Consider the following 25,382-nt stretch of genomic DNA (forward strand, 5'->3'; position numbering starts at 1 on the left):
AACAATGTAGGAGTTGAGAATTTATATTATTTTATTATTTCATGATAATATAAAACATGTCCCACACAGCAGGCTTGGGCTTTTCCTTAGCATTTTCTTGTTTCCAAAATATAACTAGAAATTCATTTCTGCTGCCCATTGTATTCTTCACTGTCTGAGTTTTGAACATGTCTTAGGTCATTCTTTCAATTATGATTCCATTTTGTGAACCCCTCACCTTCATCCTTGGACTTCAGAGAAACCCCTTATTACCATCCTATCCTCTTCCTGAACTGGATGGTCCTCTGGCTCTCTCCTAGTACCATGTACCGCCACTGCCAGCACCCCTCATTGTCACATACGCTGAAACATATATGAGGATCAGTGTGCATTTGTTAAAGGAATGATGTGTAGGACTAACACACAGGGCTAAAGAGAAGGTGGGGCGCATCTTCAGCAAGGAGGACCAAAAAGGCATAAGCAGAAATACTCAAAGGATGTTAGGAAGAGAGTGACCAGGGAAGTTTGTCTAAAGGAAAAGAGTTCCCACAGGAATGATGGAGTGTATGCTGGAGAGGTCATTGAATCATGATTGTAGGGCCTTTGAACGCTAGGCTAGAGCATCTGGGCTTTATTCTGTTTGACCAGGGAAAAGACATGCATGAATATGTGTTTTAGATTGTATTGAGCTTATAAAGTTGATATGCATCTTTAAGTTGTATTGGGATATATCCTAAGGGATCACCCAATTTAACGTCAAGTGCATCTCTGGTCTCGCATGCTCTAAATGTTCACAGTGAAATTAAGGTCATTTAGGCATCCAGAAAAAGAAGTTCCTAAGTCAAAACAAAATGTTCATTGCTAGATGAACAAATGTCACTTATCTGAATGCTTTCACTAGCGATCAGTTTATTCTTTTTAATATTCTTTTAAACTTCCTAACGTTAGGGGGTAAGAAGCAATTTAAGATGATCTTTGAGAGAAAGAAATAAAATACAGTTTATGAACTTGACCATAGTACTTCATCACTGCTACCACGGAAACCAACAGCAGTTCCTCTCCTCACTGTGACATAAATTTTATATAAATTAGGAATTCCTTCTTAAACTGGGTTCCTGTTCAACGCAATCATTGGCAACAAAATGTAATTCAAGGAGTCTGCCTGGCTCATGAATACAAAATGTTGCATTAAAAAAATAGCCTATAAACATGCATGCCATTAAAGCATTTATTTGCTTTAGTTTCAGGTACATAAATTCCTGGCGTTTCTGCTTGAAAAGTCCTGACAGCTGAAACAGCAGGAATTCATGAACCAGTAAGTTATTCTTAGAAAAACCATTCAGTGTAAAGTATATCAAACGGGCTCATATCTCAGCTGTGAAGAAAAAGAGGACACCACTTGCCAAATTGTCATGTTTCCAAATTTCCCCTCATATTCACCAAGCTACTATTCTGTAAAGAAGAAAGCAGATACTGAAAGATCAAGTTAAAAAATTCAGCAGCCTAAGTCTGAGATGAGAGACCTGGGACTCTAGTTCTCCGTGGGGTGCCGGCAAACTGGCTAAATAGAAGACTAGAGCTTCTTTATTATTTAAGAAGTTGGAGTCTTAACTGGTGTCAGGGAAGGCAGATAGACTGAACGTGTCGGGTGAGTCGTGCAGATCAAAGGCACAAGGTCAAATTCACAGTTTACAGCTGCCCCCATCTCTTCAAGATTGACAGCGTGTAGGTAAAATGCGCAGTGCACTTTTGACTTAATTATCTTAAATGAAATGTAAATAACACTAGTTAGGTAGTAAGTTTTATATTTAAGAGGAACTTCAAATATGTAGATTATGGTATTATATTCTTTTTCTATTTTCATTTGCTATTGTAATATAATTCACCATATTAACTTTCATTACGTCACTGTAAGGGCTCTGAAAATGCTAAGACAGACATTGATATGTATGGGTTCATTCTAGTCATAGCAGAACTTTAAAGCAAAAGCAGAATTTATGCTACAGTGTGAAGCATCTCCTTACAGACATGTTGCAGCAGGGAGAGGGGGATGGAATGGTACGAGTTCTTACAGGGTTTCAAGTTTACTTTGTAGGATTGAAATTGTTGCTTTGTGTGTCACTATAATTGTAATGCATGTGCTCTGTAGTACACAGCTTTTCCACATGGTGGTACACAGAGAAAATGACAATATTTGGGATAAAAGATGGGTTTGTTAATAATTGGAAGCTAATCTTGGCTTTACTTTGCCACCTTGTGGGCTGAGGACATCGATATCCCAGCACAGCTACAACGCAGTCATGACTCAAAGGCTGGGAAGCTTCGCTGGGAATAATTGTGGTGTAACAAAATTCAGACTACAGCCAGCTGCTGAACAAGCAAAAGATCTACCAGTAGTTTTGCAGTGAAGTATCACAACAATGAGAAAGTGTAAAATATTTTAGGAAGCAGTGGCGGTCCAGTGGTTAGGACTCTGCACTTCCACTGCAGGGGGCATGGGTTCAGTCCTTGGTTGGGGAAACTAAGATCCCACAAGCCACGTGGCCAGAAACAAAACAAACCAAAACAAAACTTTAGGACCCAAATCAAATCAAAATAAGAGACAGGGAAGCCACTCAGAAGATTACGTAGACATTAGTTACTATTGATAGCGTATTTCCTGCCTAAAGTTGTTTAGAAAATATGAAATCAAGGCTAACCTCCCATTGTATTAATATACTGAGCACAGGAAATGGAAGTCGTTTGCTTAGATACTCCTGAAAGTGCTATTATTGAATCCATACGCTCTTGCTAGATTGCTTCAGCGGTTAAGTAGCTCATGGCCCTGTGGGCTGAAGTTGGTACACTGGCCCCAGTTCAGCCACTGATGCCATTTGCGACCTTGAGCCCCTCTCTAACTAGCCGCACCCTTCTCACTCTGCATCTTGAAACAAAGCGAGACTTGCCCTCTCCTCGTTTCATGGGAATAGAATGAAGAGAAATGAGGAGTTGAAGGTGGAACTCTGTACTGAAAGAGTGAGAAAGCTTAGCAGTGAGAGCCTGGCTCGTCTCACGTGGTGGGCAGCTCCTGCGTGTCACAGAAGGACGGCCACCAGAATGCCAGTTTGCAGAAATAAGACTAGTTCTGTCCCCACACACAGCGTACTGGACCTCAGTGGTTCAAGTCAGAGATGTCGGGGTCTCATCGCGCGGGCGCTGTCAGGACAGTGGGCACAGCTAGGCTCCCAGCCTTCTCTCATTGCTGCTACCTCCCAACATGAGAATAAGACAGGACTTTGTGAGCCAGGTGCACAAATTGTCTTCAGGTGAAGAAACAACCTAACAAATACGTGAACCATAATCACATGGCTCTTCTATCTTATTCCTACCAGATTCCTTCAGCATAATTGTATTAGACATATATCCAGGAAAGCATTCTTTGGATTACATAATCTGCAAATACTGTGAGTAACTTCTTTATAATTATGAGTACAATGTTAAGTAACAATTAAAAGGGTAGAATGAGTGGTACTTTTTTAAAGGCTCGACTTTGGATATAGAGACATGGGAGAAATAAGTTTTCACAAAGTACAGTGTAATTAGTTATTACACTGAAAGAACTGCTAAAAAATTCCAAGTTTTACCAGAAGACAGGTATAAAGGCTCTCTTTAATCTTGTCTCCTCAAGTTTGGGTCATTTCCACAAATAGAAAATATATAACTTACCTATACACTTTCTTAAAATGTTAGTCTACTAAGGATGTGACCAAAAGGACAAAAGCGAAAATCACCTCACATATTTATTCTGCCGTTACACTCTAACATAATGTAATGTCCCAATACATTGTCTTTGGCGACTTTCCTGGTCCTGGCCCTGGTGCTTGACTCACTGGGCCTTGGGTTATCTGTATCTCCTGCCTGTTCTTTGATCTTCTGGCCTCTGCTCATCCAGTAGAGTGCTTTCAGAAACAGATGTCCAGTAATTGTATGTGACTAAAGTGGGGTATTAAGTTTGCCTCATTTACTCACGCGTGCTGTTTGTAGATATCTCAACCACAACTGCATTACAACTCTCAGACCTGGAGTATTCAAAGACTTACATCACCTAACTTGGCTGTAAGTATTCTAGCTTTTCCTTCCCTCGGATCACAGTCCTAATGATAGTCATCAAGGCTCATAGTTTCCATCTGTTTATGTATCTTGTTTATTATACTTATTTTTCTGCTTGTCACATAACCTGGAGCATGTTACCCAAGCAGTTCAGATAATGGCTTGCCAAATGGTGGTTGTGTGAAGAGAAGTCAGTGCTACGTTTTTTCAGGTGGCCTCTGCGCCCAGAAGTCGGCTTGCTGAGTCATCCATCCACCTGGTGTTTACCTATAGCAGGGTGTCTCAGCCCAGCTCTACTGGCATTTTGGCCCAGATAATTCTTTGATTGTGGGGAGGGGGGCAGTGCATTTTAGGATGTTTAGTGCCATCTGTGGCCTCTACCCCACTAGATGCCAACAGTACTCGTTCCCAGAGTTGTGACAATCAAAAATGTCTCCAGACAGTCCCAAATATCCCTTGGGGGAAAGAGCACCCTCTGTTGAAAACCACAGACCTAGACAGTAAGCAAGAAAGGCCTTTCTTGATTTTCAGAGAATTCATAGAAAAGACTGAAAATATGTGGGCTTGTCGTGTTTCATCACTTATCAAGCTGAGCCACCAGCTCCATCCTAAGGAGTCTCACATCAGAGGTCTGTGTTTCCATCAGGAAAAATGAACAAAGGGCAGTTAGAAGGCTGCGTCAGTTTTCCCATTTTCTGTAGGCCAGCCTGGTCTGGGGGAAAAAGCTAGGACCTCAGCTGTATCCAGATCCTTGTGTATGCTGTGGCCCCATGCTTCATGTTGCAGACAATTTTCTTGATCTTCCTAGGCCTCTCTTTCCTCATCTTTATAATCATAATTCCTTTTTTCTAAGAGGGATGTTGTGAGAATTAAATCATGTAACATATATAAAGTGTCACATGCAGAATGCCTGGCATATAGTAGGTGCTCAGAAGGCCCCTTCTCCAAATCCTACCCTCAGGTACCTCTGAAAGTAAGAGGAAATGGTACCTGGCTTCAAAGGCAACGAGAGAAAAGAAGGCATATTTCCTCTTATCTATTTTTTTTCTAGGAAAATACCATATAGAATTAAAAACAGTGATTTGAATTTATAAGTCTTTTCACTCTTTCACCCTCAAAGCTTCTAATAAGTTTGTTTGCATAGGCCCCACTAATTACATCATTTAAACGCTGTGAGGCCAAGGAACCATTTGTGATTTCCTAAGAATCTTTTTCCATTCATTTTTCATTCGGTCAATCAGTAGGTCAAAGCATTTATGGAGCCCATAATCAGCCAATAGCTAAGCGCAGCTTGTCTGGACCCAGGAACCCAGAGGTGAAGGTTCTTAAGTCCAAAGGGAGATGGATACAGGGAGCAAAGACCATCGTGATGGACTTGATAAATCCTGGGATGGGGATTATGGGGGTTTGGAGGAAAGTGCTGCCCCAGCCACGGGGTGAAGGAAAAGCTCTCTGGGAAGAGCCCTGAGCCAAGTGTGGACAGACAGGAAGGAGGAGAGCAGGTGTTGGGGGGAGACAGGATTGCACGGCCTTTTATTTCTTCCTGGTTTAATTTCGCAAATGTGTGTAACATTGGAAATGTTTGTGATATGTTTTGTCAGAATTCTAGATGACAATCCCATAACCAGAATTTCACAGCGGTTGTTTACTGGATTAAATTCCTTGTTTTTCCTGTAAGTATTCATCTACCTTTTAATCCACCTGTCTATAAATTGCAGTGACATCTAAAACTAGCTTACAAAAAGAGCTTTAAGAAAATCAAGCCCCCTAAAATTTATACTAGTCAAAACCTTTCCTGTATTTCAAGCCACAATTACTGTTGCTACTTCCTGTCCATGGCTCATGGTATATTTTAAGCCGACTAGTTCAATTCCTTTTGATCTCCTTTAATTTCCTTTAGTCCTAAGGCATGTTCTGTTTTGTTTTTTTAAGGCATGTTTTTATTTGCAGTGGTTCATTTTTATCTCCTTACTACATTTAAATTCGTTAGGGTCTTCCAGGAGTTCAGCTCCAACTACATTTTTAACAAAGGAAAATGTGTCTTTGTCCAGCAAGAGTAACTGAAAATTCCAAAATCTTTGTCTTAGCAACTAAGCTTTTCTCATAATTACATTTTCAGTGTTTATTAATATACTGGGATGATTTATCAGCAGGGGATTATTATGTTCCTTTACAGTTGATCATACAGCATCATTAATTTTCCATTTGTGAAAAGGGACCACAGTATCATAAATTAGTCATGCAGCTTAACATGCTCATGAGTTGTTTTCTTCCCCAAATGCCTCCCACTATCACTTCTTAGATTTAATGCAGTTTCCAATGTGGCCTTTTAATATTGTAAATGATTAACATTTCTCTTAAAATGAAACTTTGGATGTATGATGCTGGAAATGATTGCAAATTTGAAGTTCACAAGGAAAATTACCATGAACTTCAAAATTATTACCCAGTATATACTTTTGTTTCATCTCATAAAGTCAAACTGTTTCATATTTATTCCTAGGTTATGTATCACACTTATGCATTCATAGTTTCTCTGACATCTGCTCCCTTATCCATGCCACACACATATCTAGAGACCATTTTGAAGAGGTAGTTATGTCTATATTCTTCATCCTAATATATTGATTTTAGCATACAAGTTCCCAAACTGTGGAAATAGTAAAAATACTGTTCTTAAAGTGGCATATCATTTCGTTTCTAATTAATGTCTTCTTTGTGTAAAGGTCTATGGTGAATAACTACTTAGAAGCCCTTCCCAAGCAGATGTGTGCCCAGATGCCTCAACTCAACTGGATGTGAGTATGCACTTAGCAGCTAATTTGTTATTCGCCCAGATTCAGGAAACTAGCCCTGAAGTTAATTCACAATTACACAAAAAGCTCATCTCTGCTTTTCTTTCTAAAACTAAAATCTGATCGTGTCACTTCCTGGTTGAAACATCTTCTGGGAATCCCCACGGGTGTGAGGGTAAAGTTCAAGCCTCCCAGTTTAGCACCAGAGACGCGTTGTCCTCTATCCCTTACTCCACCTGGTCTCTTTGCCAGCCCCTTCTCTTGTGCCTTCCTTTCAGATACACCAAACTACTGCTCCTTCAGTCAGTTCCCTGAACACATGTTGTTCCTTCAACTTGAAAGGTCTTGCTTCTTTCTTCTCTGACATTTCCTTCAAAAGTCAATTTAAGCGTCACCTTCAGGAAGCCGTCTCTGACACACCCACCAGTTCAGTGGCTGCCTCTGTGCCCCGATTATGACAGGAGAGCCTCCACCACGCCTCCCCTCCTCCCACTGCACCGCTGTCTCAGGGCACTGTCATCATAGAACCATCTGTTTACCTGTTTATCCCCTACTGTTCAGTAAATTCTGTGATTTTATACCCAGCACAAGGATCAGCACATAATAGTGCTCAAAAAAAACTCTGTAAATGAACGTGCTAAACCATTTCCACTCCTTGGTAGCTTTCAACCAATACACATTTAAGCCATTCATTTGGTTTCACCACCACTACCACCATTCCACCATGTTCATATTCACGGTCTCCTGAGACAGGCAGGATTGATACAGGAGCGACTTCCTGTCCTGGGAAAATGCCGGTTGTACTGTCCCCCCAGAACTCTCCCCATTGTCAAATCAGGGGACTCAATACCCATAATATGATAAAATTTTTGTACCTCAGCTTTGGATCCTCTCTGAACTAGCCTCACTTGTTACAACGCTATCAGATGACCTTGTGTTTATTTACTGACTTAAAAAAATTATTTACATACCTGTTATCAAAAGGCTTTTAAGGCAATGGGGGTCTCACGTAAGTGTGCTAAATGTTAAAAATGGGAGTGATGGGACTTCCCTGGCAGTCCAGTGGTTTAGACTCCATGCTCCCAATGCAGGGGGCACAGGTTTGATCCCTGGTCAGGGAACTAAGATCCCACATGCCGTGCAGAGCTGCCTTAAAAAAACAAAGGTGGGGGAGGGGGAATTGATGATCTGAAAACCATGAGAATAAAACTCATGAAGAATAGGTGGAAAATACTTAGAAACTAAGCAAGTACATCCACACAATGGGAAAGCAACAGGAAGGAGTAAAGTTAACAGAAAAATATCAGGCCTCCAGCCTGCACCCATCCCGTCCCCAAAATGGGCATCAGCAACGAGGAGGAGACCAGGAAGCAGCATCCAAGCCCTGGGTTCTGGGGACACTCATCTTCACTCTAGGCTCCCACAGACACGAGGGAAAAAAGAGACACTCAGTGAAAAGATGTCGTTAGCAAGACTGGCTGACCGCAAATGAGAGCTGAGAGGTCAGACCCAAATCGCCCCAGTTCAAAGGCAGAAAAAACCCCGCCTTGGCCATGCTTCTCCTCCCTCACTTGCTATCAGCTAGGACTGTTGCTCACAACTGCGAAGTGTTATGAGATGTAAAAACATTTTCCCTATTCTACTGAACAATATTTGGACTTTCAAGGGACTACACTGTTTATTATTTGCAACTGCTGTATTTTAAGAGTGAGAAAAATAGTTGAGTTCCTGCAAGACCTCCAAGATGGCTTTAAAATAGGATTTTAAAGGCAATGACAAAGGAACTGGTGATATTAACGTGAACATGAGAAAGGTTCAGAGGCAGCAAAACAGCTATTGTCGTGTACGGGAAGCCTGTAGGAAGCCAACGGTAAACGGAATGAGGAGAGTTGGCAGAAGAGCCGATCCTCTCCTTCCTTGGCGCTGCTGGAAGCGGCCATGTCAGAGTGTTCCTGAGGTTGTTCCCTGGTGACGTGGGTGCTGCTGTCATAAGGTTCACCTTGGCAGAACGTAGTCTCTCCACCAGCGCTTCTCCAACGTCAGCGTACAGCGCAAGCAACGCAGACTTAGGACAGACCGCTGGGCCTCAGTCCTAGGGTTTCTGATTCAGTGGGTCTGCGGTGGAGCCTGGAAATCTGCATTTTGACAAGTTCCCAGGTGATGCTGGGACCCGGGACCCTCGGAGCAGCACTGCACTCAGCATCAGCATCACGGAGGGAGGTAGAGAGAGCCGTCACTTTCCTTCACACAGCTTGGGACCCCCCCATCCTGACTCTGGCATCCAGTATTTGGTAGACAGTTTGGCCTGAGTTTCTCCCGCAGCAAAATAGAGACACAAATATCTACCTGACCCTGGGGGAGGGGAGGGGAGAATATAGCGATCTACGATGCCACGACCAAGTGTCTAGGCATTAGATTCAGATGGATCTGAGTTAGAAGGTCAGTTCTACCCCTCAATAGCTGTGTGACCAGAAGAAAAGTAAATTTCCAAGATCCTCGGATTCCTCCTACGTTAAATGGGAGGGAATAATGCCAACTTTGTAGGAGTGTGTCTTATGCACTCGGAACAGTACCTGACACTACGAAAGCCCAATAAATGGGAGTTACTGTTACGATAGTACAAATTTTATGCTAATTAATAGCATGGTGTCTGGCACAGAGACACAGTCACAAAATGGCGGGCTGCCCTTTCGCTCAATTTTATTAAGTTCTAACACTAATTAGAAGGGGAAAAAGATGCAGAATATTAATTATACTGACCCCGCAATAAGTAGGAGGAAAGCCTAAAACTTGGAATGAAGTAAAAATAAAGTTCAGAGCTGTTATATCACCAAAAACTGCCTTTAGACATACGATTTGTGCAAAAACATTAAAAATATGTTTCCTCCATGCCTTTTAGGGATTTGGAAGGCAATGGAATAAAATACCTTACGAATTCCACCTTTCTGTCGTGCAATTCACTCACAGTGCTGTAAGTATACAACGTAATCCAGTAAATGAGGGGAAACCCAGTAGCTTTGGAAATCGAAAGAAAATATTGGCAAGGAATTTTAAAGTATGTTTTGTTTACAGCCTTGGTCTGAAACTGAAGTACTAGAAAATGTACACATGGATCTATTGACTTGGATGGTAGGGCCAAGCCTTATGTTTAGCTGCCAACCATTTAAGCCTCCTTCTTTCTGAGGGCAATCATCATTTCTGTGCACTCTCTCTGCTGAACTGGTACCTAACCCCATGGTCAACAAGGAAATGAGATAATGTATGTGAAAGTGGTTACTGCTAATGACACTTATCACTTGATGTCTCTCTCTTTAAAGAAAACAAAATTTTATGCTAAAGAGAAGAGCCTCTAATGTATTCTGATTGGCCAAAGGTTCTGCCTGGTGATTCTGATTGCTGACTGTGTTTTCTATGGGGGCAGGAAGGCAGATGGATCGGTTAATTGGCACATTTGCACTGGTAAGCTTAAAAACACAAGAATGTGGTTTTGTTTTCATCATAGTTCCCCATATATAGTAAGTACTTAGTAATGTTTGTTGCTTGGATGGGTGGTTGGAAAAGAAAAATCAGAGCACATCCATTTGTAGTAATCGAACCACTTTTCTCCAACAGACTAAGAGATAAGGCTGTTGCCAGGTTGCATAGTTATCAATCAGATTGAAGATTAGCATATTTAGTAAGAAAAGAGGCTGTCCCACATAGGAGATGCAAAGAGTTTATTCTTTGTCTCATGGATAATGAGAGAGAACACTGGAAGATAAATACCATCCACGCCTCCTATTTGCCATACGCGGGCCTCTCACTGTTGTGGCCTCTCCCGTTGTGGAGCACAGCCTCCAGACGCGCAGGCTCAGTGGCCATGGCTCACGGGCCCAGCCGCTCCGCGGCATGTGGGATCCTCCCGGACCGGGGCACGAACCTGCGTCCCCTGCATCGGCAGGCAGACTCTCAACCCCTGCGCCACCAGGGAAGCCCCACGCCTCCTATTTTATAACACCATGTAGCTTTTGAATCACCTTCATGCTCATTATCTCATTTGTTTACACCCCTGTAAGGTAGTTAGCTGACGACCCCCTCTTTTTTGCCGTTTGTCCTGGAGGATTCCATTTCTAGACAGAGGAAATGTAAAATCGCTGTTCCCCACCAAATTTAAAATTTGTTTGTGGCCCAGATGGTGTTGGTTCAAGCTTTGCTCTTTTTCTGGACGACTTCTTATAAGGAATGTGCCTTACCCAAAGATCCTCTCAAAGCCTTCACAGAACTATTAACAGGGTCCACATTTGACATTGCATATGTGTACGTTGGGAAAGAAACACCTTCTAAAGTAATCAGAATCCAAAGGAAGCGCAGCTCCGTAAACCACACTCAGCGCCTCAGGTTCCTTACGGGAGCATGTCCTGGAGAGAGCCTATGGATACATCCTCTGTAAGAAACTCCTGCCTGTGTTCCACACCAGAACATGCCTTGCTTTGAGACTTCAAAGGTGGCTTATTAAATTACACGCGGATCAGTGGCATCTCCCAATGAGAACTGATTACTACAGCAGACACAAATCAACAGTGCTGACTCTTACCATGTCTTACAGGTTTCTGCCTAGAAATCAAATTGATTTTGTTCCAGAGAAGACATTTTCTTCATTAAGAAATTTAGGAGAACTGTAAGTAGCGTTGTCTACTAGGAAAATATGATTTTGCTTCTTCAGGATTACAAATCTAAATGACTAGTGAGACTGCTTTTCATTGGTAGCAATCAAAATCCTGTAGACTACTGGATATTCAAAATCAATTAAGAAAACCAACATTATCCTAAAAGCAAATTAAAAATCAGACAGTGGGCTTAATATGGATTTAGCCTACTCTAATTTCTCTGCCCATTTTCTTTGATTTCATACATATGTGTGTTTGGGAGTAAATGAGTTTTCCATGGCTCCTTAAGCTCAGGGATTCTCCTCTCTAATGTCTGGAGTACAATTAATTCTCAATATATGCTTGCTGAATGAATAAATGACTGAAATAATACTAATCAATTATAACTAAACAAAAGAATGAACATGCTTATTATCCCTTAAGATATAACTTCCAGAGCAGATGATGCAAATAGAAATGTCTAGAAAGAGGCTCATTGCAAAATATTCAGAGAGCTCATGTACATTTTTCTGTTCAAATATATGTTGTGTAAATCTAAACCTTTTGAGAATCATCTGTCTTGCTATTAATTCATCGCTACCCGCATAATGGTGTATCATTGGCATTTAAAACTGTCTGTTACATTACAAATAGTGGTGATTAGGGTAGAGAGCTCCTCTTCCTGATCTGAAGTCTAAAAAATGGAAACTAATTTCTTAATCACCTTCTCCCCCATTCTTTATACCTTGCTTTGAAATCCAGAAAGGACTGTGAAAAGTAGTTCAATAAGAGGAATTTGAAAACAATTCACAAATAATTAAGATAATTTAATCTAATGAATGAGTATCATAAACCAAATCCACAAATATTTAAGTGCCTATAATGTGCAAAGCACCGCATTAGAACTAAAATATTATCATTCTATGGCAAACAATTAAAGACAGCTCACTCAGAAGACCGCTCACTGCTTTCTCACAGGGGCATTCCTGATCAGACCTTGGAGGATGGATACAGATTTGGGATCCGGGGGTGGAATGGAGGAGCAGCCCAGGACAAACAGGAGTGTGTTTTTATACAAACTAAAGGAGACAGTGGTATGGAGTCCACATTCTGAACATTTTCCTAATCCTCTTCTTATACTACACTTAGGCAAAGCCAACCCCCTGCCCCCGCCAAAAGAAAGAGCCTAAATAAGAGACACTGCCTTTCTTCTTTTAGGACCACCAATAATTCATTCCAATCCAGATAGCACCAGTATGATAGAAGAAATTCAGAACCCAGTAGAATTAACTTGAACAAGGCATTTACGTTTCTTAAGTTTACAAAAATGTTAGATAATTTTACTGTGCCTTTTTGACCACAAACCCCTCTGGAGAGGAATAAGCACTTAGATGAAGCCACTCAGATCCTTTTCGCACAGAAGACTGTACTTTATTTTTCAGGGTAACACTTTGCAGGACGTTCTCCAGGTGTACAAGGTCATCGTCATCTTGTTTTGTTGTCACTCTCCCTCTGATCTGTGCACACCCGTGGCTTTCTTCTGCGCCATGACCCACTTGTGCTCCTTGCATCCAGAGCACCAGATCAGAACACCAGCTGGCAGGCTGTCTACACTTGGATGTCATGACAGTCCCTCAAAATCTATTTGTTTAAGTTAATTTGCAGATGACCCTTACCCCACAGCCAGCTTCTTCCCCTAGGCTTGCCTGTCTTAGTGGAATCTGCATTCTTTCTGGCAGCCTGGCTAGAAGACTGTTCCCTTTCCTTCTAACTCTCTTTACACTTGATGTCCTATCAGACCGTAAACCCTGCCAGTGCCTCCTTCAACCCGTATCAGCTCTCACCCGGTCCAGGGTCACAGCCTCCTGCCAGGTCTCCCTCCTCTGAATCTCTGGCATTTCATCCTGTCTTTTATTCTTCGAACAGAATTATCATCCCATAACCCAGGGCATATTTTCCCACTGTCCTGTTTAACATTCTCCTTCCTTGTTGCCTGCCATAAAGCAGAGTCCCTGACATAATTCTCAAATGTTAACGTTCAGAAGAATCACAAGGAATGCTGGCTTTAAATGCATGTTACCAGGCTCCCTTCCAGAGATTCGGGTGTGATAGTTCTGGAGTGGCACCAGGAAAGTGCTCTTATTATAAGCATCTTCCTTGTTTCCGATGCCTGAACTGTACTCTGGGAAATACTGCCTTGGAATGCATTCATGGCCTTCCCATGTTGTCTCCAGGCTCTTTTCCAGGCTCACCTCCTCTACATCTCCCCATCCTTTCTATCCTCCACCCACGTTGGACGACTTGCTGACTCCTGGAGATGCATCTGTTTCTCTGGTCCTGCGTAATCCTCACTTGAAAATCTGCTCTTCTTTGACTCCACCTATAAAAATCATCAAACTTTGCTCAAACGCTTCCTAATTTCCCAGGCCAAGTTTGATGATTCCTTCCTCTGTTTTTCCTCTGTACTTGTGTAATCACACTTGTTTCATTCTTTTGTTTCATAATCTAGTTGTTTACTCTAACTGTAAGCTTTTTTAGAGAAAGAACTAAGTCATAGTTATTTGTCGCTCCCATATATCCATCAGGAGCACCAAAAAATCAAAAATAGATAAGATCTTTTGTTTGACTCCTAGGCGATTTCACATCTGTTTCACTTTTAACATCTTTTCTGGCTCAGAGGATATTTTGGACCCTTCAAGATTCCTGATTCCTTCTTATCCTGACAAATCTCTTTTTCCCACTCTGTAGGGACACTGCCCTGCAATTCTTTCTGGATTGGACAGCCCTATTATATTTAGATCTCAATTCTCAATTTCTTCTAAAAAAGAAGTACCATATAAAAGTAGACTAAAAATATGTGAACTTATCCATTCAAGATCATCTGGGCAGATGTTATGTGGTCAAAACTCTCTTAGTTGGAATGCACAATGAGTGGAGACATAGGTCTTGATCTCAGAAAGCTTCTAATGTAGTTGGATAAACAAGATATCACACACATGAACCGAATATGAATCACAGAAACAATGACTGGTTGAAGGTACAAAGAGTACCTAAAACAGAGGGAATTAATCAAAGTAGACATTGAAGCCATGTTGGGAGTGTGTTGGGGAGGGGCTGAGAGGAAATTCCAGATGGGAACTGGATGAGCAAAATGTCACCTGTCCGAAAGCGATGGAAAACATATCCATTTGGCCGACTCACATGACTTTGTTGGGTAACAAGCTATCACGTTGGTTAAATTGGATTGTATTTTCTGTTACATCAGATGCGATGATAACAGTTGTGAGAAGTGATAACTATGTCATTCATTTCCAATGTAATTGCTTTGGGTTTTCACTGTCACCAACAGGGACCTGTCTAGCAATATGATAATGGAGCTACCACCCCACATTTTCAAAGACCTGAAGCTTCTTCAAAAACTGTAAGTCCTTCTTCCCACTGTCATCAGATTTAAATGGCAACATCTTGAGTTTCCAAAATAATAATATCCTCATGCTTCTTTCCTCCTCCCTTCTAATGGTACAAAAGGAATCTGTCGTCCAATCCTCTTTTGTATCTCCACAAGAACCAGTTTGAAAGTCTTAAACAGCTTCAGTCTCTGTAAGTCAAGTGTAACCATATGTTGATTATAATTTTAGTGTGTGTGCTTTACCTAGGACCACATTTATTTTTAAGGTATTTGACACACAGGAGGGCTTTTACTTTGAGCATGCATCCTCAGACAGTTGTTAATATCATGATTACCATCAAGTATGTACTGAATGACAACAAAATCTCATTTTTTACCATTCAGTGTGTGTCAACACCATTTCTGTGTTTGAAGCTACATATAGCTCCTTCCTGAAAACAGGATTCATATGGAAAAATCTCTTACAGTTTTCACAAAGAATTAAATTTGCAATAGTTTTGTTACTAAGCAGTCGGTAAAAAAAAATAGCAAATTATATAAGACTTCTCTATTTTTTCACTTTTTCCCTTTCTTCTTTCCTACAACAGTCTACTTATAGCAATCCTCAGAGCATGCTTTTTACTCTTCAATCAGTAAAGAAAATATTATCCCATAAATATGAACATTCAGACAATTAATATTGTTTAGTATTTTAAAATTTCAAACATACTAGATTTTAAATGGTGCCAAGAACTCTGCCATTTGTTCTTTGAACCGCATCAGTTCCTCTCCCATGAATAGCCATTGTTGGTTAAAGTTTGGGTTTTTTTCCCCCACAGAGTGCATATTACTTTACCTCATCCCAGCCCAAAGCCTTTCTTCATTTAATTCCAAAGACCAATCCTTAATATCGCTTTTTATTCTTGCTAAATAGTTTTCTGTTGGAAATTAATACAAGATTTAGATTCTCAATAGATATTAGTGAACATCCAATGATGAAAAAGACTTGGTTCCTGCTCTCAAGAAGCCAGAAGATGTGGACAAAATGATCTTCCCTTCACTCACTGCGTACTGAATTCCGAAAGGCAAAGTATCAAGTTACACATCGCGCCTTTCTGAAAAGTCAAAGTAGTAACTATTTACCCCATACTTCCCTTTCTTCATTTCTTTTCTTTCTTTAATGTCTCATTTTCTTTTCTCTAAAGATTCATTTACACATTTTTTTTTTTTTTTTTTTTTTTACGGTACGCGGGCCTCTCACTGTTGTGGCCTCTCCCGTTGCGGAGCACAGGCTCCGGACGCGCAGGCTCAGCGGCCATGGCTCACGGGCCCAGCCGCTCCGCGGCATGTGGGATCTTCCCGGACCGGGGCACGAACCCGCGTCCCCTGCATCGGCAGGCGGACTCTCAACCACTGCGCCACCAGGGAAGCCCTACACATTTATTTTACAAACATTTATTAGCCACCAACTTAATCATAGCACTGTCTTGGGCACTCAGTATATAGTCGCCTCTGCTCTTTTGAAAACCACAGACTATTCATCAAATAATCACATAATCCATGTAATGGTAAAATTGTGATAAGTTCAGGAGAAGCTAGAGAGCAAAAGAAAGAAGGGGGGGCGCGGAATCCTTTAAAAAGGACTCCAGAGTTTCCTGCAGGAGGGGCCCTGTGATGATTCAGTGGTAGAATTGTTTCCTAAGTCTCATTTCTGACCACCAAGGTCCTCTATAAAGGACTCAGTATGCAAAGGAAAACTCAGAACCTTGTCCAGAAATCCTTATTCAGATTTGCCCAAAAGAAGCTGAGTGAGAATCAAGCATCTTTCAAAATAAGCCTTTAAAAAGCAAAAGGTTTCTATCTTTTTAGATTATCCTCTTTCCGTCTGTGTTTCCAGAGAACATGGCAGACTCCCTTAATTCATGCCATCCTGAAGTGTCTTCTAAGAATCCATATTTGAAGAAGCTTCTGGAATGAAGAGTGTTAGGGGTTATCATTGGAGCCCTGTGTGGACATTTTATGGGGTTGGAGGAATTACAGGAATTGTGCTTCCCACTGTTATCTTAGAAAATGATTGTCCTGAATCGGAGCTCCTTTGATTATTGCTTCCATGGTTTTCTACCTTGAAGATACATAGGCCAGGAAGAAATTACTGTATTTAAATCCAGATTCTGACAAAACTCAGGCTGAAAATATCAAGTCCTGCCTGAAACCCTCTAACTCGTATTTCGTGCTTTATAAAATCAAACTACAGAGCCAGTTTCACAATCATACAAATCACAACTGTCATTTTTAAACCAAAGAAATGAATGAACGTGTTTTATTCGAAGGTTGTTCTGCATATGAAAGTGATAAATCAGCTCCAAGTTACCGGAGGCATAAATAGAAATGGCAGTTTTCTAAGACAGTTTATTGTAAAATTTTCATCCTAATTTGAATTTATAACAAGATTTTAAAGCATGGTTTTTAAGATTGACAAAGAATACAATGATTTAAAAGTTAAATCCTAAAAACATGAAGCCTATTGTGCATATTTTCCAGAGACCTGGAAAGGATAGAGATTCCAAGTATAAACACACAAATGTTTCAGCCCATGAAGAATCTTTCTCACATGTATGTATGTATGAAAGAATGGGGAAAAAAGTATGGTGAAATGTTGCCGATGTTCTCTTTTAAACTGTCTGATGTATCACTGCAATGTGGGTTTTTTTTAGTTAATTAATTAATTTATTTATTTTTGGCTGCATTGGGTCTTCATCGCTGCGCGTGGGCTTTCTCTAGTTGTGGCGAGTGGGGGCTACTCATTGTTGCGGTGGCTTCTCGTTGCGGAGCACGGGCTCTAGGCGTGCAGGCATCAGTAGTTATAGCACGCGGGCTCAGTAGTTGTGGTGCACGGGCTTAGTTGCTCTGCGGCATGTGGGATCTTCCCGGACCAGGGCTCGAACCTGTGTCCCCTGCCTTGGCAGGTGGATTCTTAACCACTGCGCCACCAGGGAAGCCCCTGCAATGTGTTTTTATGCAAGAAAAGTCTTTTTATTGAGAACTTTTTAATTTTGTCACCTTTGGTCCCTGTTCAAATAGAGCTCAATATTATGATGTGCTGATATGAATGATACTTCTCTCTGGAAGCATGCTGTTTATCCAGTTGAGGCCCAATAAGAGATTAGGGCACCAGAATGCCACATATGACACAAGATGAGGTCACTGGCTAATGATACTCAGGAGACCTGGAAACATTAATTCACCTCACATGAGTGAGCAGTCAGCTACTCTAAGTTTTGAGCCCTTAAGAGGAAAGGTGCTATATAAATTCCAGGTGTTGTTTCTGTTACTGAGTGCACTGCAAAACGGAGGTAATTAATCTTTATAGTGGTTCTGATAAGTCACATTAATATATTTGGCTAAAGTGCACTGTGTAAGTTGTCTTAATATAGGAGTTTATGACATGATCATTTCTTTATCCACTGTGTAATCTAATGTGTTCATGACTTCAAAAATCAACCATTGTTATCCACAACAATAGGGAGGATTCGATGTAAGATATCAAGTTGGGATCAGCAAGGGGCTGAAATGGTTGGTGTGAAGGTGACCTTTTGGGAGAATATTTTGTTTATGTCTATGCAGTGGGTGTGATTACCCAAAGACAAGTATTTGATGTATATCCACATGGTTTTCATAACTTCTCTTTCTGTGGCTCTAGTCGATAAATATTTCATGAGGCTCTCATTTCCTTGCTGCAGGCAGAATGTGAAGTCTCCTTAGAACAGAGAAATTCAACCTTTGTAGAACTTGATGGAGAAGCTGCTGCTTTAAATATGAACCGCAGGTTGAGGTCAAGAAGGACCCAACAATTAACAGGAAATGTGTGAACTTAGTTACTTCCCTACTAAGTGACCTAGCAATTCTTCTTTCATCTTCCTTGCCCATCACTTATTGAAACACGTCCACCTGCCAACCAGTGCCCTGGTCCCAGTGGGAGGAGAGGTTGGACCACCGTAGGCTACTTGAGGGCAGGGATAGCCTTCAATATCTCTGTGTGACATACCCAGCTCTAAACCATGCATCATTCATTTGCCATCTAACAAGTATTTGTTGAGTACTTCCCTCATGCCAGGGAGAACACAGGGATGAATGGGAGAGAGAAGTGTCTGCCTCACGGAGCTTCCATTTAGCTTTGGGAACCAGAAAGTAAACTAGTTAACAAATTAATCATTAAGAAATGCTGGGAAGAAAAGTATAGCAAGATAAAGGGAAGGAAGGAGGATGTAGGTAGTTCACCTACAAGTCAGAGGTGTGACAGTCAGGCAGCCCTGAGTGGAAGGAGACAATTCTTCCTGGAAGATTCTTCCAGCAAGAGAGAAAAGCAAAAGCACTGCAGTGAGAAGGGGGTGAGCCTGGCTTGTTTCGAGAATTAGAAGGGAGCTGACGTGTCTGGGTGGAGTGAGCACGGACGGGAAGCGCTGAGGCGGATCAGGGTAGCCAGGGGTCCAATCATGGGAGGCCTGGAAGCCGGGGCAAAGTAAAGCTTTCTTTTTTTGTTTCAAATTTTCTTCTACTTTATTTTTATTTTCACTTTTTTTACTGAGATATAATTGACATACAACATTATAGTTTCCTGTGTACAACATAATGATTCAATATTTGTATATATTGCAAAATGATCACCACAGTGAGTCTAGTTAACATCCGTCACCACACATTGTTACAAATTTTTTCTTGTGATGAGAACTTTTAATATCTACTCTCTTAGCTACTTTCAAATATACAAGACAGTATTATTAACTATAATCACCATGCTGTACCTTATCTTTCAAATGTTTTTAAATTGTTGTATTATATTGAACGTCAGAAGTTTTTAAAAAGTGCAGAGGATATAGTATTCATATGTTGAGAACATTGGCTTTTTAAAATAAAACAGTTAATTGCTCTTTTAATTGTATCCAATGGAATTTTTTTTACCAAAGCAATTTTATCTACATATATAAATGTAAAAAATATATAAACAACCTTTCTTTAACTTGCTAGTTTAGCAATTGACTGGGAAGATGACAAAAAGTATTAGATGAAGAGAAAAGAACTAAAAGAGGTGGTGAACGAATATAAAAATAAAATGAGTTTTATGGGAGAAAATCCTAAACATAACAGGTTTGGAGAATGGCAGTAAACCAAATGATCTCCCCAATTCCAGCCCTTCAAGATTCCACACACTTAGACCATAAACACATTGATCACAGACAGGCCTGTATTTTTCTCTGGAAATGGAAGTGGTCTAAGTCCTTCCAGGCCCTATTAAGGAATCTGTGTTTAAGGCAGCTGCTTCTCCTCACTTCAATGAGACTGAATTCTAGTCTCAGGGACCTTCCCTTCCTGCCTGTATCAGGGAAAAGAAGGCTAGTTTAAGTGAATATACTTAAAACTAAGTACAAGACAGGAATGTTTTTTGTTTGTTTTTTGCGGTACACGGGCCTCTCACTGTTGTGGCCTCTCCCGTTGCGGAGCACAGGCTCCGGACGCACAGGCTCAGCGGCCATGGCTCACGGGCCCAGCCGCTCCGCGGCATGTGGGATCTTCCCGGACCGGGGCACGAACCCGCGTCCCCTGCATCGGCAGGCGGACTCTCAACCACTGCGCCACCAGGGAAGCCCAACAGGAATGTTTTTAGTGAGCTACTTCGTGGGTCCCTTATATCCCAAACTGAAGCCCCTGAATGTTTGCTAAAGATCAATTTAACAATGACAATCTACTTTTTTGTAATACCCTAGACAATCACCCAATGTGATGGGGAAAAGTAGAGTCCTGGAGATTTCCCATGCTCATGTCCTCCCCTGACTCACCTCAGACAAGCCACAGCAGATACCTATGTTCTTTAGGTTCTTCACCTTTAAAGGAAGAACACTGCCTAGAGTAATGTAATATTTAATGAAGAACTCTGTAATTACATAATCACTACTAAACAAAAATAACCAAGCCTAGGGGCTTCCCTGGTGGCGCAGTGGTTGAGAGTCCGCCCGCCGATGCAGGGGACACGGGTTCGTGCCCCGGTCCGGGAAGATCCCACATGCCGCGGAGCGGCTGGGCCCGTGAGCCATGGCCGCTGAGCCTGCGCGTCCGGAGCCTGTGCTCCGCAACGGGAGAGGCCACAACAGTGAGAGGCCCGCGTACCGCAAATAAAATAAAATAAAATAACCAAGCCTAGTGAAGCCACATACCTAACACAGCTGCAGCCCCAATAGGACTGCAACTGTCGTTTCTGTGTCATTGCTGTAAAGTGACTCTTTTTTCCCTTTGACTTTAGTTATTTCAAAAACTTTCGATACTGCTCCTATGCTTCCCATGTCCGAATATGTATGCCCTTGACTGACGGCATTTCTTCATTTGAGGACCTCTTGGCTAACAATATCCTCAGAATATTTGTCTGGGTTATAGCTTTCATAACCTGCTTTGGAAATCTTTTTGTCATTGGCATGAGATCTTTCATTAAAGCTGAAAACATGACCCATGCTACGTCCATCAAAATCCTTTGTTGTAAGTATGTTTCCTATATAAATGAATTAAGGATGTCTTCGGAGAGCTGTGCTCTAGATTATATTGGCATTCAGCAGCAGATGGCGTTTAATATGAATTATATATGCTGGGCAGTTTTTTTAAAGTATGAAGGTACTATTGTTCTCTTTGGCTACTCTTTTCTGGATTGCATGAATCTGCAGTGAGTTATGTGTTCAAAATGGGGTAACAGGGAGCCGATGAGTTAAGGGATGGATTATAGAGGACAGGTTGTGGGTTGCAGAACTATGTTTTGTTTAACCTTCAATTGCAATAGCATCCATGCTCCTCAAGCCCAGAAAATTATTCCTTTTATTAACTATGTTAGTAATATCTTTTACTGTTTAAAACCTAGACCCCCCCATTCCCCCGCAAATTATCTCCCCACCACCATTTTTTTCAAAATTATAAAACAAAGATGCAGTGTAGTACTTTAGAAATAGTACACCTTTTGAAGTCCATTGGCTTCTAGGCACTATTGTAGGTTTTCCATTAGTTCATTTAATACAGGAAGAAGGAAGCAGACCTAAATCAGAAAACTAAGACGGAGATGCTGGAACTACCAACATACATTCTATGACTCTTCAATAGGTGCGGACTGCCTGATGGGTGTTTATTTGTTCTTCGTTGGCTTCTTTGATCTAAAATACCGCGGGCAGTATCAGAAGTACGCGTTGCTGTGGATGGAGAGCTTACAGTGCCGCCTCCTGGGCTTCCTGGCCATGCTGTCCACCGAGGTCTCCGTCCTCTTGCTGACGTACTTGACTTTGGAGAAGTTCCTGGCCATCGTCTTTCCCTTCAGTAACATCCGTTCTGGAAAACGGCAGACCTCGGTCATCCTCATTGGCATCTGGATTGTGGGATTTTTAATAGCTGTGATTCCATTTTGGAAGGAGGATTATTTTGGAAACTTTTATGGAAAAAATGGAGTATGTTTCCCACTTTATTATGACCAAACAGAAGATATTGGAAGCAAAGGGTATTCTCTTGGAATTTTCCTAGGTAAATTATATTTTTCATTTTCTGGACAAACGTTATTTTTGTAGCAATACCATGGATTTCAGTAAAGCCATAGTTCTCCGTTGCAGAAAGTAAATAAATACAGTCAAGACTGTTTCCTTTTTTAAAGAAAAGTCCTTGCTGTGTATTTATAGGAGGTTTTATTAAATTTTTTATTATAGAGATTTAGTGTGGAAAGCAAACACATACTGTCAGGATCTCTGAAAGATCTTTTTATTATCTGTAAGACCCTTTGATTTCATGTTCATACAAAGTGACAATGCGCTGGAGGAATTCTAGTTCACTGCCTTGTCCTGTGACGCTACCAAGTTATTTGAACTCATTTTTTTTACAGTATAGATACGAGCTAAATAAATAATAATAAAATTCTTGAAACTGACTAGCAGGAGATTATCTGAATGGAAATACCAGGAAGGTTTATTACCTTTTGTAAATGCAGTTCCAAACTCCGCAACGGAAGGGTGCTTAATAAAACTCTTCGCTTTTTAGTTTTCTTAATTCTCCCTAATTAAGGAGGGAGAATTAAGGGTTTTAGAAAAGAAAACGCTACCTTTTCTATTACAAATGAATGAGAAGTTTAGCCCTTAAAGACTAAAAAGACTTTTAAAATTGTCTAGTAGGTATCTCTCTTTCTTAAAACTAAGGCCATTCCCATGTCCCCTCTTTAACTAGGGCAGTATTATCATTTTGATTCTCCCTTCTCATCTTGTCCCCTCAACTAAGAAGTCAATAAGCTCCATCATCCTTTCGTTTTTTTTAATATTCGTTACCTTTTTTTTTAATTAATTAATTTATTTTTGGCTGCTTTGGGTGTTCGTTGCTGTGTGCGGGCTTTCTCTCGTTGTGGTGAGTGGGGGCTACTCTTTGTTGCGGTGCACAGGCTTCTCATTGCGGTGGCTTCTCTTGTCGTGGAGCACAGGCTCTAGGCGCGCGGGCTCAATAGTTGTGGCTCGCGGGCTCTGGGGTACAGGCTCAGTAGTTGTGGTGCATGGGCTTAGTTGCTCTGTGGCATGTGGGATCTTCCCGGATCAGGGATTGAAGCTGTATCCCCTGCATTGGCAGGCAGGTTCTTAACCGGTGCGCCACCAGAGAAGTCCTCATCCTTTCTTTTTCATCAAATACTTTTCCCTCGAAATACACCTTTGCCTTCTCTTTCTTCCAGTCTCTACCTACTGTTGTCACCTTTGCTTAAAGCCTTATGACCTCTGCCCTGAATTATTACATTAACCCTCACTGGTCTTTTGGCTTCTGGGGTCTTCTCTTTCCTACTTATCTGTTCACTACCTGAGTGCCAAAAGGACTGAGTATCTTCTGCTCAGAGACTTTCAGGAACTCCCTACCACCAAGGTCAAGTTTAAATTAGTCACTTAAAGCCCATCACAAAATGGTCCTAACCACCCCTCCCAGCTATTCTCCATCTATTCCTTCTCTTCTTCCTTTGAAACAGAAAACACTTTATTTGCACCATTTTAATAATACTCCTCACATAAACCCTATTTGACAGCCATTTTTTCGTGGCTATGGCACACCTACAATGTTGTAAGCCATTCCTGGCATAGGTGCACTTCGTGGAAACCCTCTCTCCCTCACACACACATATGCACACACACTACTGTACATTCATTGGTTCAGACAGGATTTATTAAGCACCTCCTATAGGCCAGGCACTATTTTGGGAACTGGAGAAAAAACAGATTGGCCCCACAGATCTGCAGCCAGAAAGAAGGATGAAGACAAGGAAACACGTCCTCATGTCACAGGCTGACAGATGCCACGAAGGAGGAGTACAGGATGTTCTAGGAGCCCCAGATCTGAGGATCAGGGAAGACATCCCAGTAGAAATGAATCCAAACGGAGGCCCAGAGGATGAGGACACATTAGCCAAGTGAAGGCAGAGGTCGTGTTCCAGGAGCTAGAGACCCACAGCCAGGGAAAAGACCCGGATAAAGGGCAAAAGAACTATCATCTATTGAGATGATCATATGGTGTTTCTCCTTCAATTTGTTAATATGGTGTATCACATTGATTGATTTGCGTATACTGAAGAATCCTTGCATTCCTGGGTTAAACCCCACTTGATCATGCTGTACAATCCTTTTAATGTGCTGTTGGATTCTGTTTGCTAGTATTTTGTTGAGGATTTTTGCATCTATGTTCGTCAGTGATATTAGCCTGTAGTTTTCTTTCTTTGTGACATCTTTGTCTGGTTTTGGTATCGGGGTGATGGTGGCCTCGTAGAATGAGTTTGGGAGTGTACCTCCCTCTGCTATAGTTTGGAAGAGTTTGAGAAGGATAGGTGACAATTCTTCTCTAAATGTTTGATAGAATTCGCCTGTGAAGCCATCCGGTCCTGGGCTTTTGTTTTTTAGAAGATTTTTAATTACAGTTTCAATTTCAGTGCTTGTGATTGGTCTGTTCATATTTTCTATTTTCCTGGTTCAGTCTTGGAAGGTTGTGCATTTCTAAGAATTTGTCCATTTCTTCCAGGTTGCCCATTTTATTGGCATAGAGTTGCTTGTAGTAATTATCATGATCCTTTGTATTTCTGCAGTGTCAGTTGTTACTTCTCCTTTTCTATTTCTAATTCTATTGATTTGAGTCTTCTCCCTTTTTTTCTTGATGTCTGGCTAATCGTTTATCAATTTTGTTTATCTTCTCAAAGAAGCAGCTTTTAGTTTTACTGATCCTTGCTATCGTTTCCTTCATTTCTTTTTCATTTATTTCTGATCTGATCTTTATGATCTCTTTCCTTCTGCTAACGTTGGTTTTTTTTTGTTCTTCTTTCTCTAATTGCTTTAGGTGTAAGGTTAGGTTTTTTATTTGAGATGTTTCTTGTTTCTTAAGGTAGGATTGTATTGCTATAAACTTCCCTCTTAGAACTGCTTCTGCTGCATCCCAAAGGTTTTGGGTGGTCCTGTTTTCATTGTAATTTGTTTCTAGGTA

At 41.1% G+C, this 25,382-nt stretch overlaps 1 protein-coding gene across 1 annotated transcript in view; it reads left to right on the forward strand.

The window, feature by feature from the left end:
- Window positions 1–25,382, forward strand: part of RXFP2 (relaxin family peptide receptor 2) — a 48,333-nt gene that overhangs the window by 13,537 nt on the left and 9,414 nt on the right. The window contains 11 exon segments of the mRNA XM_060129544.1: window positions 3,351–3,422; window positions 4,003–4,074; window positions 5,670–5,741; window positions 6,795–6,866; window positions 9,763–9,834; window positions 11,449–11,520; window positions 14,838–14,909; window positions 15,017–15,088; window positions 17,418–17,489; window positions 21,172–21,401; window positions 22,011–22,421. Of these exon segments, the coding sequence (XP_059985527.1) occupies window positions 3,351–3,422; window positions 4,003–4,074; window positions 5,670–5,741; window positions 6,795–6,866; window positions 9,763–9,834; window positions 11,449–11,520; window positions 14,838–14,909; window positions 15,017–15,088; window positions 17,418–17,489; window positions 21,172–21,401; window positions 22,011–22,421 (1,289 nt within the window).

This window comes from Lagenorhynchus albirostris, chromosome 18 (genome assembly GCF_949774975.1).
Source record: "Lagenorhynchus albirostris chromosome 18, mLagAlb1.1, whole genome shotgun sequence".
Taxonomy (NCBI): domain Eukaryota; kingdom Metazoa; phylum Chordata; class Mammalia; order Artiodactyla; family Delphinidae; genus Lagenorhynchus; species Lagenorhynchus albirostris.